The following is a 12299-nucleotide window of genomic DNA, read 5'->3' as shown; positions in this document are numbered from 1 at the left end:
GGAGCCTTTGATTATCTTAATATTACTACTGTGTAATATGGAAGCATAATATATACACATCAGGGGTGCCCAATATGTCGATTGCAATGATAATGTGGGCAGAAGGCTTGGCCACATAGCCAGTGGAAGGTCAGGGGTTTTGGCCGAATCGCCCACTTCACCCACTTTTAGCATTTAATGCTGTGAGCTGTGTATCTGCTGTTTTGTGCAGCAGCTCTGAGTTGAAAAAACAGTTGTCATCATCTCTCTGAGCTTCAAAGCGTGGTGATGACTGCAGTGAGCTTTACCAAGACATTTTTACACTTCTTTAAAACTCTGTGATGCACTGATCAACCTTGCTGTGGTTAAACTCAAAACAGCTAAAGACCCGTGACACGCTAACAACAAATACTAACACCCCCCCACCCAAATGTACCTAAGGTGTCTTTCTGAGGACTGCATGATTTAAAAAGAGCTAATAAACCTTCTTACCTGTCAATCAAGTCGTGCTTTCTGCATAAATACACACATCCATTCTTCCTACTCAGACAGCAAACCAGGGGCCAATCCACACGGAAAGAGGGTGCTGAGTGGGGGGGCGTGCTCCCCACAACACCCCAACATTTTTTATACTACTACTACTACTTAAAATAATAATAATAATAATAATAATAATAATCAAACAACTAAAATGTTTAAGTCAGTATTATTCTGAGATTAAGCTTTTTAACAGTTCTCCACTAAGATTAACTGATGAGCCAATGTATGTTTAGCATTTGTAATGTAGGTAGATTATTTTGACTTGGTCATTTTAAAAGTAAGTTGCAAGCTGAAAAAGTGTGGGCACCCCTGTTGTAAAAGTTTGTATGAATTATTGAGACAACTCAAATCCCTACAACAAGCTCATTAGGCTACTTGGAGCCTGATATCATCTCAAGAAAGCAACATGCCCCACCTGTTTAATCGTTTTAGTTTGGTTTGTACTTCAGAAATTGGGAGATAACACAAACGGTATTGTTCTTAGTTTGTCACCTTTGTGGCGGTAGCTCAGGACCTCACCTCTAAGGCCTTGCTCTCACTGCCTCCGATGCACTTACTGAGTCTGCGGGCTCAGTAAGCACCGCAGCGAGCTACTCACACCGCCCCCGTCTAATGTACAGAGCTGCAGCCAACTCCGGCAACAGGTCCAGAGACTACTCTCACTGTTTTGATGCGGAGCGCTCCGGCAGCCCGCAAGGATAGATTTCTTGTGGAAAAATCCGCAGCGTCGCAGGGTCTCGGTAACCGCAGCCACAGAGCTCTGTGGCCACTGTATCTTTTAATGACTTGGATTCTCTGTGGGTCCTGCATCCGTACCCCGCAACGGTAACACTGGAGGCAATGTGAGTGGGGGTAACAAATCATTGCTAATTCTAATGTGCCTCAAGGCAAGGGAAGAGTAACACTGAAATGTGTGGGGCCAGAGGTAGATAGGAAAGTGAATGGATTATTTTGAGACGGGAAAAAAGCCACATTTATGTGATTTTTTTTTTTATTAATCTCTGAATATCTGTTGTTTTGAATTAACAAGATAACTGAAAACCCTGTTATAAGTCACTACAATGCCCAGTAAGTCAAAACAATGAGAAAGCTATCTGAGATATATGGGTCACCTTACAGGTGGCTGGAGTTGGTGCATGCCCCCAGCGTCAGTGGCTTGGGGGGTGGGAGATGTCTGAAAATGTCTTTTCCCACGTGGCACTGATGCATCTCTTTACAATTACTCACGTTATCACAAATCTCATATTCACAACACTCTGCACATATATTTAAAGCAATCTCACAGACATACAGTGCCCTCCAAAAGCATTGTAACAGTTGGAATTTCATAAAGATTAATTTGTTTTGCGCCATTTCAAATACAAAAAAATACAAATACTAAAAATGTCTTAATTATCTTCCTTGAACTCAAAGTACAACTTGATATAAATTAATTAAAAATATAAAAGCCAAGGTGATGGGTTGCATAAGTAATGGACCCCTTTGGTATAATACCTGTAAATAATCAGGTTTATTGGTTTATTGCCAGTTTTCTTCAGACAGGTCAGGGGATGGATACATGAACATTTCCAAGTCACTGAATATGTCTTGGACTGTATGTACATCAATTAAGAAGAAATACAAACAGTATGGTGCTCTGTAGTAAATCTATGTGGAGCAGACAGTTCTCAAAAAACTGAGTGACTGTACAAAAAGGACAAGAGTGAGGAAAGCCACTTCCGTATGCTCCAAATCTGTGTGATGCCATGTATTTCAGTGTAATTATGCTATCACCATGAATAATGGTAAAATGGGGATCTGGATGATTCTTTGATCGAAATGAGGCACGACATGACTGCACAAAACTGATACTAATAATATCATTTATATTACTAAATACATGAGTATCTCCTAATGTCTGAAGCCTGATCCAAAATAAAATTAGATTAAATTAAAACAGGCTACAATTTGCTGTTGGGTTTTTTTTTTCATTTCTTCCATGTTATCAACATCTTAAGTAACCTGAAGCTTCCTGCAGGACTTGGAGTTAAATGCACTACGCTTTCATAGTACACCGTACTTGCCAAATACTGGTTTCACTATGTTTTGCTGTGCAGCATCTGTCAAAACATAATACTAACAGGGCAGCGCAATCTTGTTTGAACCCCTGCGTGACATAATGGGATCTGATCACTTCCGTTGACAGCCTGCTGTTGCGCAACATAAACACAGCATCACTTCACACAGCAAAATGGTGTACTAGTTTGTTTTTGGCTGCAATCACCGACGCAGTCGCACAAAGTGCAGTTTTTTTCAGTTCCCAGTGTAGATGGGAAGACAACACAAATGGGAGAGGTTGTGTTGGTAAGTTTTAGCCTACACACCTAGCCAGAGTACCTGGAGTCTCTCGCTTGCACAACCGCCTCAACATGTTTGAGCTCTGGGTCATAAACAAACCGCAGCACATCTTCACTTTCCACCGCATCATCACTTTTTCTTTGCATTTTCACCTTGTTTGGGTGTAATTTGCCCGAAAACTCAGAGAAAGTGCAGTGTTTCTGATGGGGACATACAAGGGCTGTCCTCCGATGTATGATTATTGCATATATATGTCATAATTTAACCCATTAGTGCATGCTCTCTAATGAAACTGCCCGATTCTCAGGTTCAAACAGGCTCCACCTCGAAACTGTGTAAGAACATGTTTGGTAAGTCTTACAACTTGTCCTCACTCCTAACTGTGATTGTGTGAAGATTGTGTTAAAATGAAGAACCTAATCTTGACTCAACAAACATGGAGCAGTTTAAGTCAGGACCTTTCCAGTGATGGTTGTGGTGGACTAGTTCAGACTGGTGACCACAGGAATTGATGGTCTAAAAATGCAAAATAAATAATCAAAGAAGCAAAACCCTGGAGCCAAACTGCGTACCAGAAATCTTCTGTCTGCAAAGAGGGGTTGTAAAATTACTTTTAACTTCCTTATCTGCACCCCGCCCCCAAAACACTTTTTTCTTTTAAGACTTACAGTAAAGGACACATTTGGTATGCAGTTGTTCAACACTCACCCTAACTTCCATATTTGGTATGCAAAGTAAGCCAATTAAAGACTGGATTCCAGAATTTCCATCCTTGCATAAGTTGATGATCCCTGTGTATTAATGAATAAATGAATTAATTAATTAATAAAACCCACACAAACATACTTAAAGGCCCATTCACACACTGCAAAGGTTGGTCAAATACGGCGAAACAGCAGGGAACATTTCGAATTAGCGCACCATGAAACATTGCACCGATGGGCAGGCGTGCACAACCCCGGTGTGAGGGTTCGTGCACGCGACGGTGTCTTTTGACCAGGAACACAGTGCGAGGTGCACCACATTGCACCGCTGATGTGGAATAAATAAAAAATAAAAATCAGGTGGTACCTGTGGAACCACATCGCGCCGCTTATGTGGATTAAATAAAAAACAAAAACCAACTGGTACCTGTGGAACCACATCGCGCCGCTTATGTGGATTAAATAAAAATAAAAACCAACTGGTACCTGTGGAACCACATCGCGCCGCTTAAGTGGATTAAATAAAAAATAAAAACCAGCTGGTACCTGTGGAACCACATCGTGCCGCTTATGTGGATTAAATAAAAAATAAAAACCAGCTGGTACCTGTGGAACCACATCGCGCTGCTTATGTTGAATAAATAAAACACAAAAACCAGGTGGTACCTGTGGAACCACATCGCGCCGCTTATGTGGAATAAATATATATATAAAAAAACAAACAAACAACAACAACAACAAAAATACCACCAAAGGGATTCGTACCTGCACTTTACTGATTGCCAGCGCAAAACTTTACCACTGAGCTACCGTCACTAGCCTGTAAAATGCCTGAAATCAACAAAGAGATGGACGTGTTTAAAAAAAACAAAAAAAACAAAAACAACCATACACCATTAATAACAGCATTTTATATTGAATCCCTCTTATCAAGTGGGCAATAAAAATATGATCTGTCTGTTCCTGAAAGTCAGATTGCCTGCTGCGTGTTCTGATCTGACAGTCCTTTTCAGCCTGGGGGTAGCCTGTCAATGGGCTGCAGCTGGGGAGCGTGTGCAGGCGCGCTGCGGCCCATAGCATATATCGCCACAGCGATACATGTTTTTATTTATGTCCACGTGATGACAGCAAACAGACACACGCGCGTCACAGTGGGCAGTTGTTAGTCCATGTCTGTCCAAACACAGTACGTGTTGTCCAGCTGGAAAGTGCAGATCCACAGATCTCCACAGCTGCTTCTGTCGGCGGCCACACCTCCGGTAAGGTCAGTGCACACACCAAAGCCACACTCATGGGAACTTCAACAAATTTCAATGCCAGCACGACAGTGATTGTCTACACTGTTGTCATGCCAAGAGTGCAAATGGCCACACATTTTCTCAGTGCCAAACGAGCGGTGTTAGATGTTCGTGTGTGTCAGCTGTAATTTGGCCGACACCTGCCGCGAGAGGGATCGATGGGTTCGCACAGCGCACACTGTCTTTCAGCTGCTGGTTTGCGCAAATAGTTGCAGCAACAGGCGTACGAGGCATTCGAGGCAGGGACGATTTTACATATTTTGCACACAATTCCTGCTTCATGCGCACTTTGACCAAACTCTGCACTATGTGTGAAGGGGCCCTAAGTAATAAACAGTTCAATAGTAAGATACAAGTGCTATAAAACAAACTTGATTTTTCATGTGCACTTTGTACCCTTACCAGACCAAGAGCGGAAGGCTGCTACTATAGCCATTCTACTTGACAAAAAACGAGACTCACGATCTTCCCTGAGAAAATGGAACACATTTATGTGCATTAAGAAAACAAAGCATGACATACTCCGTGTACAATACCTTATGGCTCTGAAATGTTCACAACAGTTGTAAAGCAATTCACAAAGAAAGAAAATATGAAAACATAGGAATGAGTGTCTTAAAGAAACAATGGTTTGCAATAAAAGGATAAGCTGCCCTCCAACCAATATAATATAAAATACTACTAGGAATGAAACCTCTGCTCCACTTGCAAACGGGCAGCTGTTTCAGATCTCTAAAGAACTCTCTAAATTCATATTTCCAAACCTTCCAATTGCACAGTGCACTTTTACACATCTTACATTTTATGATTACTTACAACATGTATTGATTGTGATATTATTTACCCACTTACTGATGGCACTAGTACTATAAACTACACTACTATAAATGACTGAAGATTCAAAGTTCACCTTCGGAGTGCAGACAGAAAGAGCATGTGAAAGCATGAGAGAGTGAGAGGCTCACAATTTGAGATTAATGTGCAACATCAGTGGTAAAAAAGCTGAAGGAAGATAGCTTCTAAAGGGCTTTTCGGGCCACGTGTGGGGCGCACTCAAGTTGACGTGTCTGCATGAGCAGAGTGTGCATGGGGCGGAGTTTGTATTTCTTTGCACAACGCTGAACAAGTCAGAAAGTTGACGTGTTTGTGAAGACTTGTGTGTTCCTGAAAAAATAATTAAATAAAAAGTGAAGCGCTCAGTCTACGAGTCATAACCACAAGATTAGCAACAAAAATCAGAAGACCAAGTGACCGACATCACCCCGCTGGGAGGAGCTTTTTTCAGTGGCCAGAAACCCACAGCAGCTGGTATGATCGAGTGGAAGCACTCAGTCTGGAATTCTTTGCTTTTGGACATACACATTCTTTGCTTTTGGACATCCCTCCTGTGGGTTCACCTCCAGCAGAGGGGGACATGGGGGTCAGGTGCAGAGAGGATTGGGTGGAGGTTGAGGGCGGGTGGCCAGGCGGCCCGGTCCATGCTCACAGCCCCTGGCAGTTGGGACGTGGACTGTCACCTCGCTAGGGGGGAAGGAGCCTGAGCTTGTGCGGGAGGTTGAGAGATACCGACGAGAGATAGTCGGGCTCACCTCCACGCACAGCTTGGGCTCTGGTACCCAACTCCTGGACGCTTCATTTTTCTGGCGTCGCCCAAGGGGAGAGGCGGAGAGCTGGGGTCGCATTACTTATTGCTCCCCAGCTCAGTCACCAAGTGTTGGAGTTCACTCCGGTGAACGAGAGGGTCACATCCCTACGCCTTTGGGTTGGGGACAGGTCTCTCACCGATGTCTCAGCCTACGGGCCGAGCAGCAGTGCAGAGTACCCGACCTTCCTGGAGTCCCTGGGAGGGGTACTAGATAGCGCTCCGAGTGGGGACTCCATTGTTCTCCTGGGGCGGCGACAGTGAGACCTGGATGGGGGTGATCGGGAAGCACGGCCTCCCCGATCTGAACCCGAGTGGTGTTCAGTTGTTGGACTTCTGTGCTAGTCACAGTTTGTCCATCACGAACACCATGTTCGAGCACAAGGGTGTCCATAAGTGCACGTGGCACCAGGACACCCTGAGCCGGAGGTCGATGATCGACTTTGTAGTCGTATCATCTGACCTTTGGCCACGTGTCTCGGACACTCGAGTGAAGAGAGGGGCAGAGCTGTCGACTGATCACCACCTGGTGGTGAGTTGGATCCGCTGGGAGGGTAGGAAGCCGGTCAGACCTGGCAGGCCCACAACGTATCATGAGGGTCTGTTGGGAACGACTGGCGGAACCCTCTGTCAGCGAGGTCTTCAACTCCCACCTCCGGGAGAGCTTCTCCCAGATCCCGGGGGAGGTTGGAGACATGGAGTCCGAGTGGAACATGTTCTCCACCTCCATTGTCGATGCAGCTGCTCGTAGCTGCGGTCGCAAGGTCTCTGGTGCCTGTCGCGGCGGCAATCCCCGAACCCGGTGGTGGACACCGGAAGTAAGGGATGCCGTCAAGCTGAAGAAGGAGTCTTACTTATCTTTGTTGGCAGGTGGGACCCCAGAGGCAGCTGACAGGTACCGGCAGGCCAAGCGTGCCACAGCCCGTGCGGTCACAGAGGCAAAAACTCGGGTCTGGGAGGAGTTCGGGGAGGCTACGGAGGAGGACTACCAGTCGGCCTCGAAGAGATTCTGGCAAACCGTCCGACGTCTCAGGAGGCGGAAGCAGCTCTCCACCAGCACTGTTTACGGTGCGGGTGGGGAGCTGTTGACCCTGACTGGGAATGTTGTCAGGCGGTGGAAGGAGTACTTCGAGGATCTCCTCAATCCCATCGTCACGTCTTCCGAAGAAGAAGCAGAGACTGGGGATTCAGAGGCGGACTCATCCATTACCCAGGCCGAAGTGACCGAGGTGGTTAGACAACTCCTCGGTAGCAAGGCTCCTGGAGTGGATGAAATCCGTCCTGAGTACCTTAAGTCTCTGGATGTTGTGGGGCTGTCTTGGCTGACACGCCTTTGCAACATCGCGTGGCGATCGGGGACAGTGCCTCTGGATTGGCAGACCGGGGTGGTGGTCCCTCTGTTTAAGAAGGGGGGCCGGAGGGTGTGTTCCAACTATAGGGGGATCACACTTCTCAGCCTCCCTGGTAAGGTCTATTCCAGAGTACTGGAGAGGAGAATTCGACCGATGGTCGAACCTCGGATTCAGGAGGGAACAGTGTGGTTTTCGTCCTGGTCGCGGCACACTGGACCAGCTCTACACGCTCCATCGGGTGCTCGAGGGTTCATGGGAGTTTGCCCAACCAGTCCACATGCGTTTTGTGGATCTGGAGAAGGCGTTCGACCGTGTCCCTTGGGGCACCCTGTGGGGAGTGCTCCGGGAGTACAGGGCCCAGGGTCCTTTGTTAAGGGCTATCAGGTCCCTGTATGACCGCAACAGGAGCTTGGTTCGCATTGCTGGTAGTAAGTCAAACCTGTTTCCAGTGCACGTTGGCCTCCGCCAGGGCTGCCCTTTGTCACCGGTTCTGTTCATTATTTTTATGGACAGAATTTCTAGGCGCAGCCAGGGTGTAGAGGGGGTCTGGTTTGGGAACCACAGAATCTCGTCTCTGCTGTTTGCGGACGATGTGGTTCTGTTGCCTTCATCAAATCAGGACCTTCAGCGTGCACTGGGGCGGTTTGCAGCCAAGTGTGAAGCATCGGGATGAAATCAGCACCTCCAAATCCGAGGCCATGGTTCTCGCCGGAAAAAGCTGCTTTGCCCTCTTCAGGTCGGTTGGAGTGTCCTTGCCTCAAGTGGAGGAGTTAAGTATCTCGGGGTCTTGTGCTACGAGTGAGGGACGGATGGAGCGTGAGATCGAATAGACGGATCAGTGCAGCATCTGCAGTGATGTGGTTGCTGTATCGGACCATCGTGGTGAAGAGAGAGCTGAGTAGGGGGGCAAAGCTCTCGATTTACCGATTGATCTACGTTCTGATCCTCACCAATGGTCATGAGATTTGGCTCATAACCAAAAGAACGAGATCGCGAGTACAAGCAGCCGAGATGAGTTTCCTCCGCAGGGTGGCTGGGCGCTCCCTTAGAGATAGGGTGAGGAGCTCGGTCACGGGAGGAGCTCGGAGTCGAGCCGCTGCTCCTCCACGTCGAAGGAGTCAGTTGAGGCGGCTCGGGCATCTTTTCCGGATGCCACCTGGACGCCCTCGCTGGAGAGGGTTTCCGGGCATGTCCCACTGGGAGGAGGCCCCGGAGAAGACACAGGACACGCTGGAGGGACTACATCTCACGGCTGGCTTGGGAACGCCTTGGGGTTCCCCGGAGGAGCTGGGGGGAGGTGTGTGTGGGATCGGGAGGTCTGGGCGGCTTTGCTTGAGCTGCTGCCCCCGCGACCCAACTCCGGATAAAGCGGAAGAAAATGGATGGATGGATGGATGGACACACACACACACACACACACACACACACACACACACACACACACACACACACACACACACACACCCACACACACACACACACACAGGTTGAGCAATGGAGCTTCTACAAATTTGTCTAATGTACATGAGTAATCTGAAAACAAAATGTGACGTTAGTGCACCAATGTACACTGATGTTTTATTAACTTCAAAATATACATTAATCACAAATTATACTTGAGGTTACCAAAATTAATTTGTAGGGGTTTCTTTAGAAACCGCTGTGTATAAATTAGCAATTCTGATGTTTGTCTGATACATTTCTGCACTCTGTTGTCTTACGTGTTTTGCCCTGATGCCATGTTTCTGTTGAACCCGTGAAGCTATGTCACAGAGTGTCAGTGGTGAAAGTTGGACTGAGTTGAAATTTGAGCGCGGCGATGTTGAAATCAAGTAGCGGTGTGTGCTCACAGTGGAGCGAGGCGCAAGCTCGGTTTATGCACGCTGCAGTGAAAAAGGGTAGCTCTATTTCATTCCTCCTGACCGCCAGAGGGCGCTGCTTTAGCACCTGGATAACTACATGTGCGCAGCACAGAGGTCGAGAATATATACCAACAAAGTCACGCCACTGGATGTGACCTGGGTGACGTCTCTTCTTTTCTACATTCTCGCATTCTTAGAGGTTGAGAACGCATTTAGCTGCGACTGCCGCTCTCGCTTGTAGCCTCGCAACCCACCTTCGGTTGGAGCTACGTGCACTGCACACGCCCTCCAGAGGCTACAAGACACGGCTTCACCGTTTTTGTATTCTTTGACTGACGCCTGTCGTGAGTACAACTTCCTAAACGCCGGGTGCGCGCCTTTGCTGCTGCCCTGCTGGGTATTTTCCTCTGTGCACATTAGCTGTGTTGTTTCGATGAAAGCTGGCTATTTGTTTAGTTGTGTCACTAGTGTACTGTGTTGGGCTTGCCGTGAGTGTTTTGCCACTCCTTGAAGTACTTCGTCTGGACTGCCGTTTAACAGCTCCGCTAGCAGCTAGTATTGTCGTCGTTGCTCTAAGTGACTTAGCACTTGGGCTGTGAGTTTTTCGGCTGTGTGCATTGTGTTATTACTGTGGCTGTGAGTGTTTCACACTCCGGGCCTTGTATTAGTTTTTACACTGTGAGTGTTTCACACTCCGTGCCTCGTGCCGAGTCTGCGGCTGGAGTGCTTCATGCTCCGTGCCTCGTGTCGAGTCGACGGCTGGAGTGCTTCACGCTCCGTGCCTCGTGTCAAGTTGATGGCTGCAGTGCTTCACGCTCCGTGCCTCGTGTCAAGTCGACGGCTGTGAGTGCTTCACGCTCCATGCCTCGTGTTACTATTTACACTGCGTGTGATTCACACTTTGTCTTTCCATTTGTAACCGTCAGGGCATGCATTAGCCATCTGTACGCAGTCCACAATGTTGACAGGGCCTTTGTTGCATGGCTGTAGTACCTGTTTGGCTCCCTTGAGCCCAGATGATGGACATATGTTTTCCCCTCGTGTCTTGGGATCAGACACCTGAGGGAAGCCCTGACTGGCGATGCCTTCCTTAATTGTGCCAGCATGCCCACTGACAGTGAGATCTGCTAGACTTGCAGCATTGGAAAGTGGAATAATATAGTGCGACTTTGGCCTCCAGCCCCAGGAAGGAACCAAAGCACCGTAAACGCCCACATGCAGGAGCCCCTTCTGCTAAGAAGGTTACTCATGACCATGCTTTGGCTGAAACGTTGACTTCTGAGTTTGCTCAGATTAAGTCCATGCTTCTGAATCTACAGCCTAAGGATGCAGTGACAGTTCCTGTGGTCCCTAATGAGGCTGATCAGACCAACGTAGTTACTCAGCAAGAGGAAGATGTCGTGTCTATTGCTGCGACTGATTCCTTGTACATGACAAGTGATATAAACTGTGTGGAGGATGAGAGGGGTCTTTCTCCAAGCCATTCATTAGTGGGCTGTCACACCTTTGAGGCAGAGTCCCTGCCGCAAACCGGACCTGGACTATCCTGTTCAGTTGGCTTTATCCAGGCTTGGGGTCGACAATCCCCCTGCGGAAACCACCGCTTCAAGTGTCTTTTTCAAAGTCACTCAGAAGCCTGAGTTCAACATTCCAGTTTCACAACCATATATCGAGGAGCTCCACCCATGTTGGGCGGACCCCAAATCATTGACCCATCTATCGCAGGACTGCAGAGCCCTTAGCTCTATGTGTGATTTGGCGCAGTATGGTCTGAACCGTATGCCCGCTGTTGACAGCATTATTGCGAACCTGGTTGTGGCTCCAGCTGATGCTGCTGCGGCCGAATGCCCGCTACCCACGACCTCAGTGTAGGGTCACTGATGACCTCCTCACCAAAAGCTATGACATAGCTGCTCGCATCGGTCACCTAGGCAACTCACTGTCCCATTTAGCCCTTGCCCTCTCAAAGTCTTTGAGGGAGGCAGAGGTTGATGATGCTACGCAAAGTCTTAGTGATGCCTCACTCCAAACCTTTGCTTATATGTCCAGAGAGCTTGGCAGATGTCAACCCTTACCATCACTAGACGTCAGGTGTGGCTTGCGCAGTCCCCCCTGTCCGAATCCTGCAGAGGCACACTCCGTTCACTGCCGGTTCTTCCAGGCCAAGTATTTGGATGCGGCCCAACAAACTTTGGAGCGTGCTGTTGAGGCTAGTAAATCTCGGCAACAGTTTGTTGACCTACACCGGTCTTCCAGACCTCAGCCAGTCAGACGTGCTAAAGCTTTTCACTCTACATCCAGGCTTCCGCCGACTACCAGAGCTGCTCCTGCTTTGCAGTGGAGGGCCAGCTCTCCCAGCGGCCTGCCTTTCGGGAGCCTACGGGCAGAACCCCGAGAACTGAACGGTTTCACAGAGCTTCCAGTAATCGCGCCCAGAGGTCCTCAGGGATGCGAAGCAGAGGTGGTCGGGTTGACTGCCAACGTCTGGCCCCCAGCCATTTTTCACAAAATCAACTCAGCCACTGGGAGGCTCAAGTTCAAGACCCATGGGTCATTTCAACCTTGTTCGAAGGTTACAGAATTCA

General features: G+C 48.0%; 1 protein-coding gene across 3 annotated transcripts in view; it reads right to left on the bottom strand.

Annotated features, from left to right (window-relative positions):
• LOC117510233 (rapamycin-insensitive companion of mTOR-like) overlaps window positions 1-12299 on the bottom strand; it is a 179871-nt gene that overhangs the window by 64140 nt on the left and 103432 nt on the right. For 2 of the 3 annotated variants that reach the window (XM_034169865.1, XM_034169866.1), the window contains exons 1-2: window positions 5261-5351; window positions 3565-3647 (exon numbers count right to left, since the gene is read on the bottom strand). The exons of the other annotated variant lie outside the window; for it this stretch is intronic. In XM_034169865.1, the coding sequence (XP_034025756.1) occupies window positions 3565-3647; window positions 5261-5294 (117 nt within the window). In that variant the 5' untranslated portion in view covers window positions 5295-5351. Of the gene's footprint in view, window positions 1-3564; window positions 3648-5260; window positions 5352-12299 lie in introns of those variants that run through there. 3 annotated transcript variants of the gene reach the window in all.

This window comes from Thalassophryne amazonica, chromosome 5 (genome assembly GCF_902500255.1).
Source record: "Thalassophryne amazonica chromosome 5, fThaAma1.1, whole genome shotgun sequence".
Classification (NCBI taxonomy): Eukaryota; Metazoa; Chordata; class Actinopteri; order Batrachoidiformes; family Batrachoididae; genus Thalassophryne; species Thalassophryne amazonica.
This window is presented reverse-complemented; position numbering and strand designations above follow the sequence as displayed.